Source organism: Cebidichthys violaceus, unplaced genomic scaffold (assembly GCF_023349555.1).
Source record: "Cebidichthys violaceus isolate CVI_PGR_0920_01 unplaced genomic scaffold, fCebVio1.0.p SCAF_129, whole genome shotgun sequence".
In the NCBI taxonomy this organism is placed as follows: Eukaryota; Metazoa; Chordata; class Actinopteri; order Perciformes; family Stichaeidae; genus Cebidichthys; species Cebidichthys violaceus.
In genome coordinates this window covers 142,501-165,000 of record NW_027176295.1, presented here as the reverse complement: position 1 = coordinate 165,000, position 22,500 = coordinate 142,501, and the positions used below count along the sequence as shown (strand labels likewise).

The 22,500-nt window shown below is 40.7% G+C and overlaps 2 protein-coding genes across 2 annotated transcripts in view; both read right to left on the bottom strand.

Annotated features, from left to right (window-relative positions):
• mgat4b (alpha-1,3-mannosyl-glycoprotein 4-beta-N-acetylglucosaminyltransferase B) overlaps positions 1-22,500 on the bottom strand; it is a 69,723-nt gene that overhangs the window by 38,152 nt on the left and 9,071 nt on the right. The window lies entirely within an intron of this gene.
• Positions 11,126-14,113, bottom strand: LOC137870069 (probable inactive protein kinase DDB_G0270444). Its single transcript, XM_068707064.1, has 2 exons — positions 12,332-14,113; positions 11,126-12,169 (listed from the first exon to the last, which is right to left on the bottom strand). Exons 1-2 carry the CDS (start codon positions 12,398-12,400, stop codon positions 11,507-11,509), a joined length of 732 nt encoding a protein of 243 aa, XP_068563165.1. The 5' UTR covers positions 12,401-14,113; the 3' UTR covers positions 11,126-11,506.

Genomic DNA, 22,500 nt, shown 5'->3' with positions numbered 1-22,500 from the left:
ATATATTTACTCGTTAACTAGTAAAGCTCAAAGATAAAAACAATTTTCAGCATCTTTTGCTGTTTCTTTCTGTAGTATTTAAAAGTGTGAGGAGCTATAATTTATAATCTCATAAACAATGTTGAAGCACTTTCATCAGTAGAAAACATAAACTGTGTTTGATAAAAACTAAATCAACCAGCTTTTTCAAGGAACTACTGAGTCATTTTATTAAAGATTGAGGCTATACAGTATATTTGTGTTTTAAAATATTAAAGATTGGTTTTAACCAGACGCTGACAGACGTCGGGGTCCAGAAGCAGAATGAAATCAGCGCCTTCTCATCACAGGACGTGTTTTCATATCGTCTGCATGTTTCCATTTTAATACTGAAGCTTTGTGATTGATTACAGTGTAATCAGAGGAGACGGATGTAGACGCTGCCGGACATTCAACAGGAGCGTGTTTCTTTTGATTCATGGTTCCGTATCGTTCCGTATCGTCCTCGACCTCACCGTTATGTGACCGATGGAAAATAGACAGACTTCGGCTTCACAGGATTAACAAGAGAGTGTATCGGACTGGACAGGTAAAAAAAAAGACATAATCTGAGTAAAAACATGAAAATAAAATGCTAAATCCTTCATCTGCTGCAGCAAACACCCTCCATCATCCCTCCATCATCCTCTCCGGGTTAATGTAATGTGAAGGTAAATCTGCAGTAATCCCTGTTAGACCCTCACACAGCCGGCCTCCATCCACTCATTCAGACCGCTGACAGAATAAAACCACAGCATGAACTCCTCAGAGAGAGAACCACGAGCTTTAACCACTTCAATCTGAGGAACAATGCTTCATTGTTCTTCATCGTGAATACGAACAATAAGAAGCGTTCTCACTGCAGTCTGAGCTCACACCAACAGACTCTGAATTATTTTAACTCGGAATTCATTTCATCTTTTTATTGTTGCAATGAACTGGAAAACATTGTGACAATATAAGAAGATAAAGATGAATTAATTAATGATTGAAAAAAACAATATTTTACGAAATTAAAGAAAGGCACACAGATAGACATACATTATAGACATAATCTATAGTAAAACACACAGATTAAGGCCACTTCACTTCCATGTCTTTCATGTATTTGTTCACACCCTCTTGACTTCAATGTTATTGAATTTTTCCTTTGACTTCCTTCCAGTCGTGGACATTTTTCACCATAATTACAAGTTTCAAAGCAGAAATCCTTAAAATATGAAGTGAATATAGGTTATACCTCTTTCACATACTTTCTGTTTGAAGTCTTAAAATGTGTTTTAAAAAAATGTTATGCGCTCAATGTTGACTGTCAATTCTGTCATTTTGCTTTTTGTTGTATCAGTTTCATTCGCTGGTTTAAATATGGTCTTTGTCTCACTCGTTTTGTGCTCTTTGTACTTCCTGGTTCACGATTACGTGGATTACATAAGAACTGATGTACAGCCCATAATATTCTGTAGCTACAGACGCTGCATGAGAACGGCCTGGACCGGTAGTTGTTGAGATATCTTCTGCTTCTCCTAAAATATTAAATCTGTCTTGTTTCTTTCTCTGATGACGGGAAAGTAAAAAAAAAAACCACTTGAATTTTGCTGTAATTATTCCTCTGAACCCTCGTTAATGGAACACAATAGTCACATCTGTTTGGCTGATAGCTGAAGTGAGTTTCTGAGCACACACACACACACACACACACACACACACACACACACACACACACACACGCTAATGAGTTTTTAATGATGCTCCTGCCCAGTTATTTATCTGCTCTGATGAAATAATCTCCTTCCTGCAGCAGTCGGTCTGGTTCTGCAGACTGAAGGTAAACTGCTTTCTGTGTCTCTGCTGCAGCTTCACCTGCTGACAACAACCAGCTTCCTGTTGTAGTTACAACACCTGTCTCACCTCACGCAGTGTGAGCGTGTGTGTGTGTGTGTGTGTCTGTAAGGACCACTGCAGCCTGTAGGGGGCGCTCACTTTTAAACTGTGTTGAAGATGTTTTTATCTTTTAAGGTTAAAACAGGAAGAAACAAACACAAATGGATTTACATGTTTTCACTGAGCCGACACTGCCGAGTGTGTGTGTGTGTGTGTGTGTGTGTGTGTGTGTGTGTCACGTAAATAACAAAGGGAAAGTAAAGCCATCGTGTGAGGTCAGAGGTCACCAGTGAGCAGTCACACACACACACACACACACACACACACACACACACACAAAGAGGTTGGCTTAGATCAATAGCTGAATGTAGACGGATAAACAACACTAATACACTGTAATCCTGCACTGTAATACCACAACACACACACACACACACACACGCACACACACACACACACACACACACACACACACACACACACACACACACACACAGCTACAACGGAGGGCGGTTGAGTCATCCTGTGTGTGTGTGTGTGTGTGTGTGTGTGTGTGTGTGTGTGTGTGTGTGTGTGTGTGTGTGTAATAATATAATAAGCCACCAATCACAGGGTGGAGACCACCCAGGTAATGAGATTACCCAGCATGCTCTCTCTCTATCTCTCTGTGTAACAACAAGACACACACACACACACACACACACACACACACACACACACACACACACACACAAACTTGTACAGGATGAGTCACCGTTAATGGGCTTCTGGTTTTTCAGCTCACAGGAAGAAGGAGGTTTTTTGAGGTGTGAATGAGACCTTTAGATGTCTCACAGTTTGATTATTACTGTGATATTGATAGATTGACAGTTATCATCATCAGACACCTGCAGCTCTCCATCTCAATGAAACCAATGCTGGAATGTTACCAAAACCATTCACTACTGAACATAAATACAACTGAGGTACTTGCCCTTTACTCAAGTATTTATATTAAAACTACTCAGTTAGGTTGAGACAACTAAACTACTTAGTTAGGTTGAGACAACTAAACTACTTAGTTAGGTTGAGACAACACTACTTAGTTAGGTTGAGACAACTAAACTACTTAGTTAGGTTGAGACAACTAAACTACCCAGTTAGGTTGAGACAACTAAACCACTCAGTTAGGTTTAGACAACTAAACTAGTCAGTTAGGTTGAGACAACTAAACTACTTAGTTAGGTTTAGACAACTAAACTAGTCAGTTAGGTTGAGACAACTAAACTACTTAGTTAGGTTGAGACAACAACACTACTTAGTTAGGTTGAGACAACTAGACTACTCAGTTAGGTTGAACCTCAGGCTGCTTTAACATTCTCCTCCATGAGCAGAAACTAGAGTTATGAACCTAACAGATGTTTGCAGCTGTGTCTGTAGGTTGGAGTTCTGTGTTTAGTTTGCATCCATCAGTGTCGTGACTTTTTCAATCACATTTGCAGACTTTACTGGAGTTCAACAGCTAACTTCTCCGTCCGAAGTCTGTCCAATCACAAAGCACAGAGCTTTACTCCAGCTGCTTATGGTTTGATAATCCATCAAAAACATTTACACTTTAATTCAAAATAGAGCAGCGTGAGCTAAATCCTCAGAGTCTAACTGACTTTCTGAACCTCGGGATTTGTGCTTCCTCAGTAGATTTGTTTAGAATAAACTGCCTTAATTTGTCTGCTGTTACAGGGATTGTGATGTGTGTGTGTGTGTCTTAAAAACATACATCTTATACTCATGTTGTGTGTTTGTTAGTAGCTTCTGCTTTTCTGTGATATTTCTGGATGAAATGGAGAACAAAGAGGTGAACAGCTGAAGAGAATAACCTGGTGATTTCAGTCTGGCAGTGAAACAGGAAGTCAATTACCACACACCCCCCCTCTCTTCCTTCACACACACACACACACACACACACACACACACACACACAGGTATGTGAGGAGCGAGAACACACCTGGCAAGTCAATGCTTGAGCTCCAAAAATAATGACATCATCCTCATTTCAGCATGTGTGTGTTTAAGGGAGAGAATAACGGAACCAGTTCATTTCCTACTGTGGTCACAGAAATAACAGTTTGACCGGCGAGCTTACAGGATGCTGACTGGTGAAAAACACCGAAAACAGAGTTAAACTGACAAAACACATTCAGACACATTCAAACTTTGGTGTTTTGGTCAGCGGACCAACAAAGAAGAGAGCTAATCCCTTCTCTCACAGCTGTTTCTGCAAAATGGGTCAATACAAAGAGGAAGCTGAACTTCTTTTATCATCTCCTTCACACCACTTCCGGAGTCTTTCTATGTTGCTGCTTTGACAAAATAAAAAGCAAAATGATAAACAATCTGAAAAAAACCCATGTGTTTTCTGCTGCTTGTCTGGGATCAGGTTGTGGTGCCAGCAGGATAAGAACGGTATCCCAGACCTCCTGCTCCTCTTGGAGGATCAGAAGCTTTCAAGGCTCATGGGGTATCTACTGTATATATATATATATAGATATAGATATATATATAGATATAGATATATATATATACACACACTATGCAGGGTATTTTGGGGGTCTGCCCTATGGTCTGATCTGCACCCTGGATCAGATGTCTACAACTAAACTACTTAGTTAGGTTGAGACAACTAAACAGATGTCTACACATCCAGCACCTTCTGGATATCTGAACTCTCTTTGGACTCTTGATTGAAGCATTGAAGATGGAAACGTTTCAGAACCAAATCTGTTCATTTTAATGGGCATACGAGTCGGGGAAAAGAACATCCAGTCAAACTTTACTGAACTCGGCTTCACTACAGCGATTGAAGCCGCTATATATATATTAAGTTTATATACATAAACTTAACTAAAGTGGTTGAAGCTCCAACAACGTATTTCATGCTCGGGTGACTTTCTTTGAGTCGCCATCAAGAGGTAAAACACACCGTGATCTCTTTTTTTGTTGTTGCGTAAATTGAGGCATAAACGTCGACATTACAGACGTTATTACGCCAATCTACCTGTTGATCTACCTGTTGATCTACCTGTTGATCTACCTGTTGATCTACCTGTTGATCTACCTGTTGATCTGTGATTAAAAACACAACATACTTGTGACTAAAGACTAAAGTTGGGAGTATAAATAAGTGAGTTGAACCTCACTTTGAATGTTTGAATGATTTTTCACGAGACTCCTGCAGCCGTCCTCTGCTGTTCACACTGATTTATAATGTGAGAAGACCCTCTCTGTCCTTGGTTAACCTTCTGTATAAAAAATCAACCTGGTGCCAAGATTCTGCATCTCTGAAAAACAGCGAGATAAGAGCTGAAAGTCCCCACAAAAGCCCGCCTACAGTGAAAGTAAACAGGAGGCGAACAGAGGCTAGACTCTACACCGGAGCTGAAGTTAGAACGGATGAAAACAAAACGCTATTCTTTGTTTCTTGCATTAGTTCACACGGATCAGAGCGGAGGCAGAGGACTGGTAGGAACATTAGCATTGGAGCCAGACGGACCGACACACCAGGAGCAGCAGGACGGCCAAGAAAACCGGCTGCAGAACAAAATAAAATAAAAAATAAACATTAGAAACTAAAGAGAGCCGACACAAAGGAGCAGAAAGCTGTGAGGAGCGTTAGCATGTTAGCCCAAAAAAAAGGCTGAATGAACGAAGGCAGCTTCTGCTTTTCCTCTCAGACAAAACAGATAAAGAAGAATCAGTCGGCTCTCATCCAGGTGTGTTTTGTTTTTTATACCACAGCCACAGAAAAGGTGTGTTCTCCAATCAGCAGGTAAATCTTCAATCAGGACGCCGTGAACAGATGCTGCTCGCTGTGGACGATGAATACAAACCACACGGTTTAAATTTAAACATGAGTTTATGGTCTCAGTCTCTAGTTTACAGTCTTCTTCAACACAGCATGATGTTCATTTAGTACATTATGCTGCATTTAGAGTCAAACACACCATAAAGAGGAGATGCTTTAGGGGCGGGGCTACACAGTGATTGACAGGTCTCTACCAGAGACGTATACGGCGTCTCTACGTCACTCCTCCTCAGTCCAGATGTGGTCACTTCCTGTTCACTGGCTGCAAAAAAACCAACATGGCAACGGTTGTAATCCAAGATGGCGACGGCAAAATCGCCGATCTCAAGGCTTCAAAACGTCCACGAATCAATGAGAAACGTCATGATGACTACGTCCACTTCTTCTATACAGTCAATGGTTCTACTTAAGTAATACAATTATTTGTATGTATTTTTACATTGTGGTATTAGTACTTTCACTTTAAGTTACTGCAAGGAACTTTTCATGTTGATTTTGGCGGTCCCTGTGGACTAAAGTGGTAGTGTCTTTATTTTAATTATTAGACTGTCAGACCCTTATTAACAGGGTCTGACAGTCTTCTCCGAGGCCCACAATACTTTGTTTTTGACAAATCCAGATTGATTTTAGAAACTCTGGACAAAAATTAGCAATTGGTAAAATTCTACTAAAATTAGTAGAATTGTCTGAACGTAGCCTCATTGTCCAACACGCACGCACGCACGCACGCACACACACACACACACACACACACACACACACACACACACACACACACAGTCGCCTCGGTTCAAACCCAAACAGTATCATCTAACATCATGACTTCATCTTACCAAGTGTGTGTGTGTGTGTGTGTGTGTGTGTGTGTGTGTGTGTGTGTGTGTGTGTGTGTGTGTTTGTTGTATACCGTCTGAGCTCTTGTTTCAGTCGATATGTGGAGTGGATTTGTGTTTATTTGAGCCTTTAGTCAATACTGCTGTTTGTCTGAGAGTGTGTGTGTGTGTATGTGTGTGTGTGTGTGTGTGTCGCAGGGTCATTATCATGGTCTTTCTCACACACACACACACACACACACACGCAGCCTGGTCAGTTTGGCAGCGCTCACATATCTTCACATGCCACTTCCTCTCAATATCAGCTGTCACATCCAATAGGACCAGAGACAAAGAGACGGTAGGAACAAAAATCTGGCAGCATTTTGGTTCCTACCCTCCTGTCACACCAGATGAACCCACTGGTTCCACTGGCTTCAGCTGGGATTGGGTTCCCAGCTAGAGAGAGTGCATGCTTATGTTTATATGATTGTTTTGTTCCTTATATTTTCCAAAAGAACAACAAATATCCAGTTTATTTGATCTTACTAGTACAATTTGATGCAAACCAAAATAATCCAATACAAACAATTAATAATATTGACTAAATGAATACAATCTTTTTATTTTAATGTAACCTTCAAAGTGTAATTTGTCTGTAAAACATGAGCTTCTCCTCAGGTTGTTAACATAAATTGAGAAATACTGACTACTGCCAGCTTTTCATTGGCTGCCAACATGGCTGCTACATTAGCATGTGTGCTAAAAACAAAGCAGCAGAGAGTCTGAGGAGGAGGAGGAGGAGGAGGAGGAAGAGGAAGGACAGCGAGGCGTTCAGGATCAAACAGCTGGAGGAGGAAAACACAGACTCAGACCGACTGTGTGTTTCTGACTTTTGACTGAAAATCCTAAAGGTGTTGCGGAACTAAAGATTCACAACAACAGACTGTCTAACCGACTGCAGTCTGTCGGCCTCCTCCTGCTGCTGCTGCTCAGTAACCATGACAAGTGTGTGTGTGTGTGTGTGTGTGTGTGTGTGTGTGTGTGTGTGTGTGTGTAGAGGAATCAACTCGCACCATCTCCAATCACTCAACAGTCTCACACACACACAGATGAGGTGAGGTGTCCTCTAGACTGTGAAGTGTGTCCTTATCTCCCAGTCTGCTGCAGCCAAGACAACACAAACACAAACACACACACACACACACACACACAGTGGACATGCTTAGTAAATTAGTCTTTTCAAAATAAACTTCCGTCTTCAGAGGAAACAACAAAGGTTTAGGAAACAAAACTACTGGATTAGGTTTAGGAAAAGATGGTTGATTGGATTCCAGTTTGGGTTAAAATAACTACAGAAGTAATGTGACTCATGAATCAACGTGGACGTCTCACTTCACATGGGGAATGAACAGCAGCCTCCTGGATTAAAGGTTTTTGTTCAGGGTTAGGGTTCATTTTTTCTCTGCTATTCGGGTTTTAATGATACTTTATCATCAGGGAATGAGGCCCAATGTTCCCAGAACTGAGGCGTGGAGACACCACATCCTCCACACACACACTGATGCTGGGAGTGTAGCTTCCTGTCTATAAGATAATAGCTTCCTGTCTATAGGATAATAGCTTCCTGTCTATAGGATAATAGCTTCCTGTCTATAGGATAATAGCTTCCTGTCTATAAGCACTCTGATGCTCCTCTCTTCTGTTATCCTGAGTTCATACAGATTAACGTTTCCTCCTCTGCTCTGTTCCCATGTTGGTCTACATCTGTGGCCCCTCCCGTCCTCCCCGTCCTCCCCGTCCTCCCCGTCCTCCCAGTGTTCCCAGTCATTATGTCACATGTGACCTGCAGACTGTTTAGAAACACCTGCTGCCCTGAGGCTGGCCTGCAAGGCTTCATGACCACTTCTACCTCTAAGCAGGAGGCTGATGATGGGAGGGACCTCAACTACGTTACCCAGAATCCCACAGGGAGCCATCGTGGGGTCAGTGATTGGACCTGAGTACTTCCTGTTTACTGTGTGCTGATGGACCCCAAAGGGATCGCAAAGAACCATAATGTAGATAAGGAGAAGAAGACATCGGCGTCATTTTCCCTGCAAACCTGATCACATGACTGTCAACAGCTTAAAGGACCCTTACTGGAGTTTGTTCAGGTTTAACATCTTAGTGTAAGCTTTCTATTCCTGCAAATCATTTCTGTCAAAGTCCTCATTCAAATCATAATAATAAAACATAATGTTCTACAATCCACTGCAATCACTTCATGAAAGTTGATTGTAACATTTTGGTTGCCTAAAAATGTCTTATTGAGCGTTCGGTGGTACTTAGCTCCACCCCCTTGTGCGTCTCCTGGTTTGTACAAAAATAAGATGTTGAGGGACAAAAGCCAAGATGGTGACGGCTAAAAAAAGAGATGGTGAAGGGCAGAAACCAAGATGGCGACGACCCAAAAACAAAATGGTGATGACCAAAAAACAAGATGGTGATGACCAAAAAACAAGATGGTGATGACCAAAAACCAAGATGGTGATGACCAAAAAACAAGATGGTGATGACCAAAAACCAAGATGGTGATGACCAAAAACCAAGATGGTGATGACCAAAAAACAAGATGGTGATGATCAAAAAACAAGATGGTGATGATCAAAAAACAAGATGGTGATGATCAAAAAACAAGATGGTGATGACCAAAAAACAAGATGGTGATGATCAAAAAACAAGATGGTGATGATCAAAAACCAAGATGGTGATGATCAAAAAACAAGATGGTGATGATCAAAAACCAAGATGGTGATGACCAAAAAACAAGATGGTGATGATCAAAAACCAAGATGGTGATGATCAAAAACCAAGATGGTGATGACCAAAAACCAAGATGGTGATGACCAAAAACCAAGATGGTGATGACCAAAAACCAAGATGGTGATGACCAAAAAACAAGATGGTGATGACCAAAAAACAAGATGGTGATGACCAAAAAACAAGATGGTGATGACCAAAAAACAAGATGGTGATGACCAAAATGCCAAACTCAAGGCTTCAAAAAGTCAGTCCTCAAACCGATGGATGACGTCACGATGACTAAGTCCACTACTTATATACAGTCTATTGTTCTAGTTATTAACTCATTTATGTGTCAAATTATACTTTCTTGAGCAATAAGGGGAAGAACCAAGAAGGAAACTAAACAATATCTCCAAATCCTCCGTTCTAAATACAGTTAAAACAAATGTCTTTCTTTTTACAACACAGCATTTTAAAATAAATTAACTCATTTCTGTCTTCCATCCCAGCATGCACTGCTTTGTGCAGAGCCCAGGTGACGGCGTCAGACCTATTTACTGTGTAAAAACCGTATAAAGCTGAATGGACCCTGGTACAAGCTGCTTGACGGGAGCATGCAGGTAGACCCGGTGTGTTCTGATCACATCAAACACACATGTGGTCCGTGAGATTATCACAGAGTCCGTTAAACAGCCGAGCAGTAATACTCCCTCAGTACTGCGTCTGTCTGATGGATTTACTCCTCCAGCTCACTGAAGTCCATTAAGACTCAGACATTAGAGCTCATAAATCACACGCACGGTTTGAATATTAAAATCAAGAGCGTCGTCACGGGGAACGTATGAACACGTTAAACACACGCTCCTTTGTCTCTGTTCACCAGGAAGTACTCAGATCTCGTACTGAAGTAAAAGTACTATTACCACGGTGTGAAAACTCAAAATGTATTGGCTTCAAAATCAAAAGTGCAGAATAAAATATCTGATTGTGTTATAAATATCGATGTAATAATTTGTTCTTCACTTTGATGTTGCAGCTGGTAAAAAGTGGAGCTCACTTTAAATACTTTATATACTGATAGTAGTTTTATTTATGATAATACATCATCATTCATTAGTGGATTGTATTTTGTTTTAATAATCTGAATGTGTAAAAACAGTAACCAGTACTTCAGATAAATGTAGTGGAGCAGAACAAAAAATCATGACTGTAGCCAACTAATACACTAATAGGATAAATACACACTGATACTGTGTATTATGCCTGTATAAGGTACATGTGGGAAGTGATATTAAATACATGAAATATGCAGACGCTGCGAATGTTAATGAGTAAATAATTAATGTCAGCAGGAGCACTCAGCGTCTGTCTGTTAGACGCTTTTAAAAACTCACACAGTCAGCACTTTACGTATTCTACGCTTTAATTGATGTATTTATTCATGTTTACTTATTATTTATTAAGTAGAGAATAAATAAACTAAAACATCTTCATGTAGAGGTTTTATGAAAAAAACAAGTTGACTTTTTTGTTGTATTGGAAGAAGTTTTCACACCCGGAAGTACTTCATAATAAGTAGAAATACAACAATGTAGAATTATTCCATTTCACGTCAAAGTAAAAGTATTCAAAGTATCAAAAAGCACTTTGCAGAATAGTTATGATCAATGTGATATTATTATGTCACATTATTGTATTATTATTATTATTATTAATAATAATAATAATACTACACTGACAAAAGTAGCAGAGAGAGAGACAGAGAGAGAGAGAGACAGAGAGAGAGAGAGAGAGAGAGAGAGAGAGAGAGAGAGACAGAGAGAGAGAGACAGAGACAGAGAGAGAGAGAGACAGAGAGAGAGAGATAGAGAGAGAGACAGAGACAAAGAGATAGAGAGACAGAGAGAGAGAGAGAGAGAGAGAGAGAGAGAGAGAGAGACAGAGAGAGAGAGAGAGAGAGAGAGAGAGAGAGACAGAGAGAGAGAGAGAGAGAGAGAGAGAGAGAGAGAGAGAGACAGAGAGAGAGAGATAGAGAGAGAGACAGAGACAGAGAGATAGAGAGACAGAGAGAGAGAGAGAGAGAGAGAGAGAGAGAGAGAGAGAGAGAGAGAGAGGTGACCTGTCAGCAGAGAGTTATCTGAGGTTGAAGTTCACATCTTGTGGTTTCTTAAAGCTCTAAAACATTTGATCTGTTTCTGACTCTGCAGCCACAGCGGTCGATGTGCTGCAGAGATGCTTTTACCCTCATCACCTCCACCTCCTCAACCTCTATCACCTCCACCTCCTCTATCACCTCCACATCCTTTTTCTTTATCACCTCCACCTCCTCAACCTCTATCACCTCCACCTCCTCTATCACCTCCACATCCTTTTTCTCTATCACCTCCACCTCCACAACCTCTATCACCTCCACCTCCTCTATCACCTCCACATCCTCTATCTCTATCACCTCCACCTCCACAACCTCTATCACCTCCACCTCCACTATCACTTCCACCTCTGCTATCTCCACTTCTACCTCCTCCTCCATCTCCATCTGTATCTCCTCCTCCATCTCTATCTCCACCTCCTCCTCCATCTGTATCTCCTCCTCCATCTCTATCTGTATCTCCTCCTCCATCTCTATCTGTATCTCCACCTCCTCCTCCATCTGTATCTCCTCCTCCATCTCTATCTGTATCTCCTCCTCCATCTCTATCTGTATCTCCATCTCCTCCATCTCTATCTGTATTTTCACCTCCTCCTCCATCTCTATCTGTATCTCCACCTCCTCCTCCATCTCTATCTGTATCTCCTTCTCCATCTCTATCTCTATCTGTATCTCCACCTCCTCCTCCATCTCCATCTGTATCTTCTCCTCCATCTCTATCTGTATCTCCTCCTCCATCTCTATCTGTATTTCCACCTCCTCCTCCATCTCTATTTGTATCTCCACCTCCTCCATCTCTATCTGTATTTCCACCTCCTCCTCCATCTCTATCTGTATCTCCACCTCCTCCATCTCTATCTGTATCTCCACCTCCTCCTCCATCTCTATCTGCATCTCCACCTCCTCCTCCATCTCGGAAGCTCAGGTTTGACTCGATAAAAATCGGACAAATAAGTTATTTTTGAATTTTGTGAAGAGACGCCTCTTTCATCACTGGTCCTACATGTTTAATGGTGGATCTATTCAGTAGATCTTGAACACTTCTGGTCTCCATGAGGCTTCAGTGACGTTCATCACAAAGTGTTTCATTTCATTCTGACTGCTGGAGACAAACACATCTTATTGATTCAAGTGTTTCTGATGACTGGAAATACTCTGAGCTGCCCTTCCTTGAAATTCTGGCGGTGGATTTTTCCAGAAGAGGTAAACACAGGGCACAATGTGTGTGTGTGTGTGTGTGTGTGTGTGTGTGTGTGTGTGTGTGTGTGTGTGTGTGTGTGTGTGTGTGTGTGTAGACCTGCTGGTGGCCTTCGGGTTCATTGACTGGACTTTACACTGAGCGGTCTGTTCTCACACACACTCATTCAGCTCAAGTATCACTTCTCTTTAAACAACGCAGCAGTGTGTCGTCTCTTCATCCCCTGGAGCTGTGTGTGTGTGTGTGTGTGTGTGTGTGTGTGTGTGTGTGTGTGTGTTTACGCTCTAACCTTTCACTTCATTCAAACAATTTACCAGCCTGTTTAATTCAGATGTTTTGAGGAGACACAGCAGCAGCAGTTCAAACTGTTTGATCACATTACACATTAAAACATCTAAATCCACATTGACTTTGGTCAGACGGAGAGTTTTGATCGTTCCTCCACACACACACACACACACACACACACACACACACAGTTATATTAAATGTCTGATAAAGATCAACACATGTCAGGATCTCATCGCCCAGTTATCACCTCTACTCAAAATAGGTTTTAAAAGAGCTTCCTCACCACCACAAAGAGATCTTCTGCTGGAGAGTCGTCATTATGTAGGAATATGAAGACGTGATTGAGGCGGTCACCAGACAGACACAGGTCCGAGTCAAAACACTCACCAAACTGAGACCAATGTGAGTCAAAGCACCAACAAGACAAAGAAACATGTCCGAGTCAGTTTGGTCCGATATGTAGAGAAGTGGGTCACGACCTCCAACATCTGAAACCCTCACATTACAAATCAAAGGTGAGAGAAGCAGAGCCGCCGACATCAGCTGTTCTGTCCGTCAGAGGCAGTTAAAGGTTCATGGTGGAGTTTAACCTTCGGCCATGTAGCTGACAATAACGATGTTAGTCAGCATGTGAAGTCTCAGAGGACGAATGTCAGATTCCTCAGTGATTATAGACAACAATCAGCTGGACCTGATACATGATCACCATTCAAACCCTCTGCATCCTGTTGTTTGTCAAGAATTTAATATTTAATATTCTAAGTTGACGGGAGTAACAACAACCTTCGCCAACAACATTTTCTTAAATGAGCTCCACATTCAGATGGAAAGTGTGTGTGTGTGTGTGTGTGTGTCTCCTTTTCAATCTAATAGGATCAGTTTGGCCTTTTTATCTCTTCCTTCCCCGAGAATAAAAGCATTTGTACTGACCGCAAAATCACACACACACACACACACACACACACACACAAACACACACACACACATTTGCACATTTCTGTACATGTGGGGACTCGCATTGACCTAACAAAAGACATTCCCTTTGGACAAACACTTCACTTACATCTGTTCTTAACCCCGAATTCAACAGTTTGAACCCTCAAAACAAACCTTTGAAGACTGAAAAACGTCCTCATAAAGATAGAGATAAAACAGTGTTTCCAATCAAGACAAACTGGAAGCTTTCCCAACTCTTTAAAATGTGTGTGTGTGTGTGGAAGGGTAAGGGGCATGGAGGTGTGTGTGTGTGTGTGTGTGTGTGTGTGTAGGGGGGGGGGGGGGGTAGGACGGGAGCTTTTGTTACCGTGGGAACAGACGCTTGACGGACGGGGCACTCGACCGTTGACGTGGTAACGGGAGATTCTTATCTTTGTCAGCCAATCAGCTTCCTCCCAGTGGGAGTGTGTGTGACCCGGTGCTTTACTACAGTACACCGCTCTTCTTTCTGTCTCTCATGTAACTCAACACAGGTCACAGGTTTGATTCCCACTAAAGCAAAAGGACTGAACTCATCCAGGTCCAGTGTACGTCCTCCTAAGTCAAAAGAGTCAAAAGATCCACGAGACAAGTCAGAGTCAAAAGATCCACGAGACAAGTCAGAGTCAAAAGATCCACGAGACAAGTCAGAGTCAAAAGATCCACGAGACAAGTCAGAGTCAAAAGATCCACGAGACAAGTCAAGAGTCAAAAGATCCACGAGACAAGTCAAGAGTCAAAACATCCACGGGACAAATCAGAGTCAAAAGATCCACGAGACAAGTCAAGAGTCAAAAGATCCACGAGACAAGTCAAGAGTCAAAACATCCACGGGACAAATCAGAGTCAAAACATCCACGGGACAAGTCAGAGTCAAAACATCCATGGGACAAGTCAGAGTCAAAAGATCCATGAGACAAGTCAGAGTCAAAACATCCATGAGACAAGTCAGAGTCAAAACATCCATGAGACAAGTCAGAGTCAAAACATCCACGGGACAAGTCAGAGTCAAAACATCCACGAGACAAGTCAGAGTCAAAAGATCCATGGGACAAGTCAGAGTCAAAACATCCATGAGACAAGTCAGAGTCAAAAGATCCATGAGACAAGTCAGAGTCAAAACATCCACGGGACAAGTCAGAGTCAAAACATCCACGAGACAAGTCAGAGTCAAAACATCCACGGGACAAGTCAGAGTCAAAAGATCCACGAGACAAGTCAGAGTCAAAAAATCCACGAGACAAGTCAGAGTCAAAAAATCCACGAGACAAGTCAGAGTCAAAACATCCACGAGACAAGTCAGAGTCAAAAGATCCACGTGGAAGGTGGAGTGAAGAAGGATCTGGACTGTGCTGCTGATCAACACGGCTGATCACTGTGACTCAGTTGATCAATGAAGCTCCACTGATCTGATCTGATCAGGTCTAACTGGACCCTGGTTTCATCTGGATGCTGCTGATTGGCTGATTATCACTGACTCTGTTTGGTACAATGCTAGCATAGCCTAGCACCGATCGAACCAAACTCCACTCAAAAAACAAACATGTTTAAAGTTCTCTGCTCGTCGTCTTGCAGAGAGAAATAATAAAACATGAATTCAGACTTTTTACAAGTCGGCACCACGATGTAGTTGTTTCAGCACCCTTCGTTATTTTGGGCTTTATGAATAAAATTGACTGGATGTTTAATATTGAAAAACAAGTCGCATGTGTTTAATCTTTATCTCTCATTAATCTGAGCCAAATGATTTAAGTTCCTAAACATAAAGCAACTAAAACAACAGGATGCAAATTAATGCAAATGTCATTTTTGGTGTCTTTGTAGATAAATTCCTTCATTATGTCAACAGAAAATATATTAGAAGAACATCAAAAATAAATATAATTAGTAGGAAACAGAGACGACGAACAGACGTTTGTCTCATTTTGATTTGATAGAAAAAGTGAAGTAATTGTTGTTTTAATACTTTTATAAATCTGTATCTGTTGGAATTATTGCTGGATTAAAAGAACATGTGCTCCTTTAATAATTATGTGTCGGGACGTCTGTGCTAGACAGGTTTACGTTCTCTCAGGTGTTTGACAGGAAACACACGAGTTCAGCTGTGAAGACGTGAATAAATACTGAACATATTGCAGGAAATATGAGCGAATAAAAGGCCGTTGAATTTCACGATTTGAGACGTGTGTGTTTGTGTGTGTGTTATGGCCGGTGAGAGATTCCATCCAGCTGGATGTCTGGGTCAGCTGGATACAGGATACTGAGGCCCTAGACGCCTCCCGTCTGGGAGGTGGAGGTGAGCGGAGTCAGGTAGCAGAAGCAGTGAATGAGAGGGTCTGTGGGAAAAAAAGACTTGAGCGGCGTCGGACACAAAGAGGGCATTTAGAGAGCGAGGGGCCACATCTGGAGGGGAACCCCAAATACCAACCAATTAACCACAACACCTTATCCTCCCCGAGTGTGTGTGTGTGTGTGTGTGTGTGTGTGTGTGTGTGTGTGTGTGTGTGTGTGTGTGTGTGTGTGTGTGCGTGTGTGTGCGTGTGTGTCGTCAGGTTTCACCGCTCCATGCTGCATTCACATGATATTTTATTTGTGTTCCAGCTGTTTCAGTTCTTTATTTAGTTTTAAAACTTTGGATTTCCTTTTTCTTTTCTGACTCATTTTCATGTCTGAATTCTGAGAGTTTATACATCTACATCTATACAATCTATGTATCTATATATATAATATTGTATCAATCTTCACACGTTTCACATTATAAACAATACTGTATCATAATTGTGCTAATTTCAAAATAAGATATATATTTTTTATATTTAATAATATATATATATATATATTGTTCTATTTTGCAGCAGTCTGACTCTTCATCAAATACATTTACTCAATATACACACTGTACTTCAGACCAATTTAGTAGTACTTTTACTTTTACGTAAGTATTTTCATTTTCTGCTACATTATACTTCTAATCCCAGAGATAAATACTGAACTTTTCACTGCGCTGCATTCATCTGTTAACCTTTATTTCAGATTAATAACACAAAATGTAATCAACTAATGAGTTGATAAGATTACATCACCAAAACTTTATTGATCCCCAGAAACTCACAACGTCCCCAGAAGTATATAAAGTCATTCAAATGAGCCAGCTGCAACATTAAAGCATCAAGAACTATAATACAACAACTCATTATATAATGTTTTAAGTATAGCATGTTTGAAACTAGAAGAACAACTCCCTCAGGGTCTCAGCTATGTGGTCTATAAATAGAGTTATGCAGCGACACACACACACACACACACACACACACACACACACACACACACACACACACACACACACACACACACACACACACACTTCACTATGACCCTCACATACCAGCAGAAGTCTCTCACACACATTTCTCAGGATCTCCATCAGCACAAGCAGCTGTTCGCTCTGCTCACATCACTTAAGTAATGACAACTGTTGCTCCGCCCCCTTCCCGCCCTGCTGCCATAGAAACAAGGAGGGGAGGGGAGGAATGAGGATGTAGGGAGGAAGGAAGCAGAGGAGAGAAGCTGGGCAATCGCAGCGAGGAAGGAAGTAAGGATGGAGGGAGAGAGAGAGGATTAATACATCGACGGTAATAAAACCTGAGAAAATACCCCCACTGCTGCTGGAATACTGCCAATACTACGAGTACTACAACTGTATTTCATGTATTATGCAATATAACCTCAGAAGTGTCTGCACACTAACAGGTTCAAATATATCACACACACTTCCTACACGGTGGTATTACTACTTTTACTGAAGTACAACATCAGAGTACTGGAGTACATATAAAGGGGTGAATGTTACAGTGTTTGTGTTTATTGTCTTGAGCACAACAGTTGTTGACAATAAGTCTGAAGATCTCAGGCTCCCTCCAACGATCCTCATTAAATATGTACATCAAAGAAAGAACAAAGACACAGAAACTGAGACAGAAGACAAAATGTATACAAATAAATGCCTTCAGGTTATTCAAAAAATATCCCCAATTCTTCACTGTGAGACTCTGAGAAACTGTGATGTAATCAATAAGAAGTGGACTAAGTCAACGCGACGTCACAAGCTGGTATCTGGACGACGGTTTTGAAGGCGTGAATTCAGCATTCTGGCCGTCGCCATCTTGTTTTTTTTTTGGAACCAGAAGCTGGACGAATGATCAAAATGTTATCGTCATCGCATGTGGCCTTCTGCACTTTTAAAATTACTCAAAGGCTATGATTAAATAACATTTTTATATGAAAGCATATGAAAAACTCTACGTTTAATATGATAATATATGAAAACCACTACTTTTTATACAGGAACATATGAAAAACACTACTTCTAATATGAGAACATATGGAAACAGAGGCTCAATTGTTGTTAAAGGTAAACATATGTGTCAAAATGCTGCAGAGAAGTGCTGGCCAACACGTCATATTCTACAGACGTAAAGCTGCTACAAGGACCTTTAACTTTGTGTTGATTCTGGCGGTCCCTGTGGACAAAGGCGGTAGTGTTCCCTTTAGAAAACCTGTCGTTTTACTGCAGCAAACCAAAGGACGTCAGCTGGAGGTAAAAAAACGCTGCGCCTCTGAAAACACTTTGGTGGAACCCTTACAGTACGTTGATGTTCGTTGACGATGAAGAAGAGTCCTCAGTACTAGAGTATTTCTTCATCGTGATATTACTTTAATGTTAAGAGTCTTCACTTACAGCGTATAATGTTACTGATCCTGTTCAACATGTGTCCTCGCAGCTCTCAGCATCTGTGTGTGTGTGTGTGTGTGTGTGTGTGTGTGTGTGTGTGTGTGTGTGTGTGTGTGTGTGGTTTTCATCAGTTATTATTATCAACAACAGCTTCATCTCATGAGTCAGTTTTCCATGATGTCATTTAAAGTACAAAGAGAGAAGCAAGTGAGGACACTTATTATTTTTTGTATATATTGCCCCGCCCCTGTCAGTGTCATAGATGGGACCTTCATTTTAGGATAAAGTATGTATGGAAGTCAATGGTTAGGATACATATTTACATGGAAATAGGTGCAAGAAGTATTTATTTAAATGGGCAAACAACAAAAGTGTCATTCATTAAACAATTGAACTGGGATCAAAACATTATTTGTCTCTCACCGTTGACTACCGTACATATTTTATTTTGAAATAAAGTCTCATGGCGGTCCACAGGAGGAGGCGGGACTTAATCGCTCCATTAAAAAACACATTAACATGATTTTCTGATGATGATGATGATAAATAATCTGCATTAAAACATCCACCAACATCATCTGGATGATCCTGCAGCATCAACACACACACACACACATTACACACATATTAACACACACACATATTTACACACACACACACACACACACACACACACAGACACACACGCACACACACACACACACACACACACAGTGGTGGCAGATGGTCGCCTGAGAGGAAACACAGATACCTGAAACTCAGAGAGATTTAAACAACTAATGTAATGAAAGTGATTCTCTCTCTCTTACACGCACGCACACACACACACACACACACACACACACACACACACACACACACACACACACACAGTGAGTGTTTCTGGTAGACAGATGGTTCACTCTGTGTGAGGAAGCTGATCTGATTCAGTACAGAGACTCCCTGTCACCTCCTCTTCCTCCTCTTCATCCTCCTCTTCTTCCTCTCTCAATATGAGCCAGTTTGTCTCCGTCCTTCTCATCTTGTTTTGTTCTTAGTGGTTTGAATTAGCTTTTATTTATCTGTCTTTAGATACTTTCCAGATTCTTTTAAATGAATGGATCTTCTTTACAGTCGTGAGGGAAAAACCATCTCTGATGTTATTACACTTGTTTTATTTCAGTTTTAGACAGCAGAGACTCCAGATAGACGGTTGTAAAGATGATTTAAAGGGACAGTTCACCACAAACATCTAAACTATCCTCTTGTAGTTCCACAGACTTTCCTGTGAGCAGTTTCATGTAGGAACTACTTTCTTTTAACTGAACTACACTCGCCAACCTTACCACCGCGCAGAGGGAGGCGTCTATGAGTAGACCAGATTTAAACGTTAACGGCATCTGAGCTGTAACGTTAGCTATAGCTCTGTGGATTATCTGCAGTGACCGGGTCATGATTTCTGGAAAGAGACACGTTGTTGAGTTCATTTAAACGGACAAATATGTATTTCAGACTTTGGGGTGAACTGTCCCTTTAAGAGGAAAGTAACGAAGCATTTTAAATGTACATAAGTACAATTTTACATACTTTAATTGAGTATTTCCGTTTTGTGCAACTTTATACTCCATGGCATAGCAAATATATAAATACTGTGTGAAATTGCAGCGTTATAATTTCTCTAAGCCATTAAATAACATTTAGTTTGGTTTAATACTTAATGATAATGATAGACGGTGTTTTTACCTACAGCCTTTTAACTTGTACTTTAGGTAATATAATATAACACTTTAAGGCTGTTTAACTTTGCTAAAATAAAGTGTTTCACTAAACTCAAGTGCTTTAATAGATACAAATTATTAAAATAATAATGTTTCAGTGAGAGAATATATTGATTCACACCCGACAAATGTTTATCTTTCTACTTGATAAATGACTAAAAACAGTTCTTTATTTAGTGACTCTGGATTTCAATCAGTTCTTTGATCAGCTGAGCTCTAAACGGCAGAAAAACAAAGAAGCAGAACAAGAGGTGAAAAGTCCAAAAATCACACACAGTCACATGCTGAAGTCACATGTTGTCCTCCTGATAGCTCACACACACACACACACACACACACACACACACACACACACACACACACACACACACACCACCCACACACTCAATGTCAGCACATTGCCTCAGACCAAACAATCATGGGCCCTGTTAGAGAGAGTTAAATATTATCAACATTTATGTGAATGGAGCTTCTCCGTTTGACCCAGTGTCCTCAGAACAAAGTGGGACATGAGCTGGATAGTTTGTGGTAATACGACTTCTAAATATTGTTCTCAGGCAAATGTAACGTCTGTGGTTGCTCTTATGGTTGGAAACAGTCTTCATGTGAGGTAATGCGCCCGAAGAGGAAGAAGAGGTGAAAGAAAAAGTTCCTTAGATAATGCACTTCAGTAAAAGTAGCATTACTACGGTCTAGAAATACTATATTACCAGTAAACTCAACAGCTTACTTTACAAAAAAACATAAAAGAATACTTAGCAGGACACACTGCTAACAGAGGAGCTAACGCTGAAGATAGGAGCTAACACACTGCTAACATAGATTGGAGAAGACACCGACAGCATGAAAAGATGAAATGTTCACTACATTCACATCAACAAAGACAAAAAAAACACCTCAAGTGAGTGTAAAAACGTTTTTAAGCAATTGAGGAAGTTTTATTGCTTGTTGCCGTTTCCGTGCAGCTTTATTTAATGTGAAACATCAAAATAAGCACAAAAACATGTGAATGGAAACACGGCTACTGCGAGAAATGAAAAAAAAACTAATTTAAAGTTCTGTTAAAATTACAATAAAACCTAAAATGTGTGTCGCGTCTGTTACAAGTTACCAAGTTCAAACGAGAGCAGATGTTCAATTTAAAGTCGGTTTTCACCGACAGACGAATCCTCCTCTCATGAAGTCAACAGGTCAGGCGTCTGATAAGTGTTGAGTCGTTGTTTTCTACATGGAGCTCAGTTGATGACGTTTTAAAGACATCTTCACACACATGAAGTGAAGCGTTTGTTGCGTCTGCAGCAGGAAAACGGCCCGAAACCGTGAAGCGAGCTTCTGTTGTGTGTCTGAGTGCAACCCGACCTCCCAGAGCTGCCATCAAATATTCACTAAGCTCCTTTCACAGCGTCTTGGACTCTCCAGGAAACACACACACACACACACACACACACACACACACACACACACACACACACTGTAGTATGTGTGTGTGTGTGTGCGATACAACATTATGATCTCATTACATGACTGTTAAACTGACTATTATCTGAGTGTATCTCTATTTAACTGAATATTATTGTTCCATAACTAATGACGGAACAATAATGCCTCGTGATAACAATTAAACTTTATTGATATTAAAAGTATCTAACGGTTTGTTTAAAATTTAAGAGGGTTCATCCTCTGGGGAGCAGACGTCATCGAAGTGGGAAAAATGAAAGTACAAGTACCATTCAAATGTACTTTAAGTACAGTATTTGAGTAAAGTGACCGGGGCGAAGTGGAGAAAATCAACTGTCACAATATTTGTACCTCTATATCCACATTGCAGGGTGACTATTGGTGCTTTTACTGAATATTTACACAATGATATTTTAATAAATAACCACCAGTAATGTGGATAATCATCATTTTTAATGTAACGCAGCCTTTGAAACCAGGAAAACACAACATTTATGACAATATCACAATATTACAATATCTAAAATCTAGCTCTCATATCACAATATTAATATATTATTGATTTATTTCCATAGCCCTTCATAGAGGAGCAATACAGTTT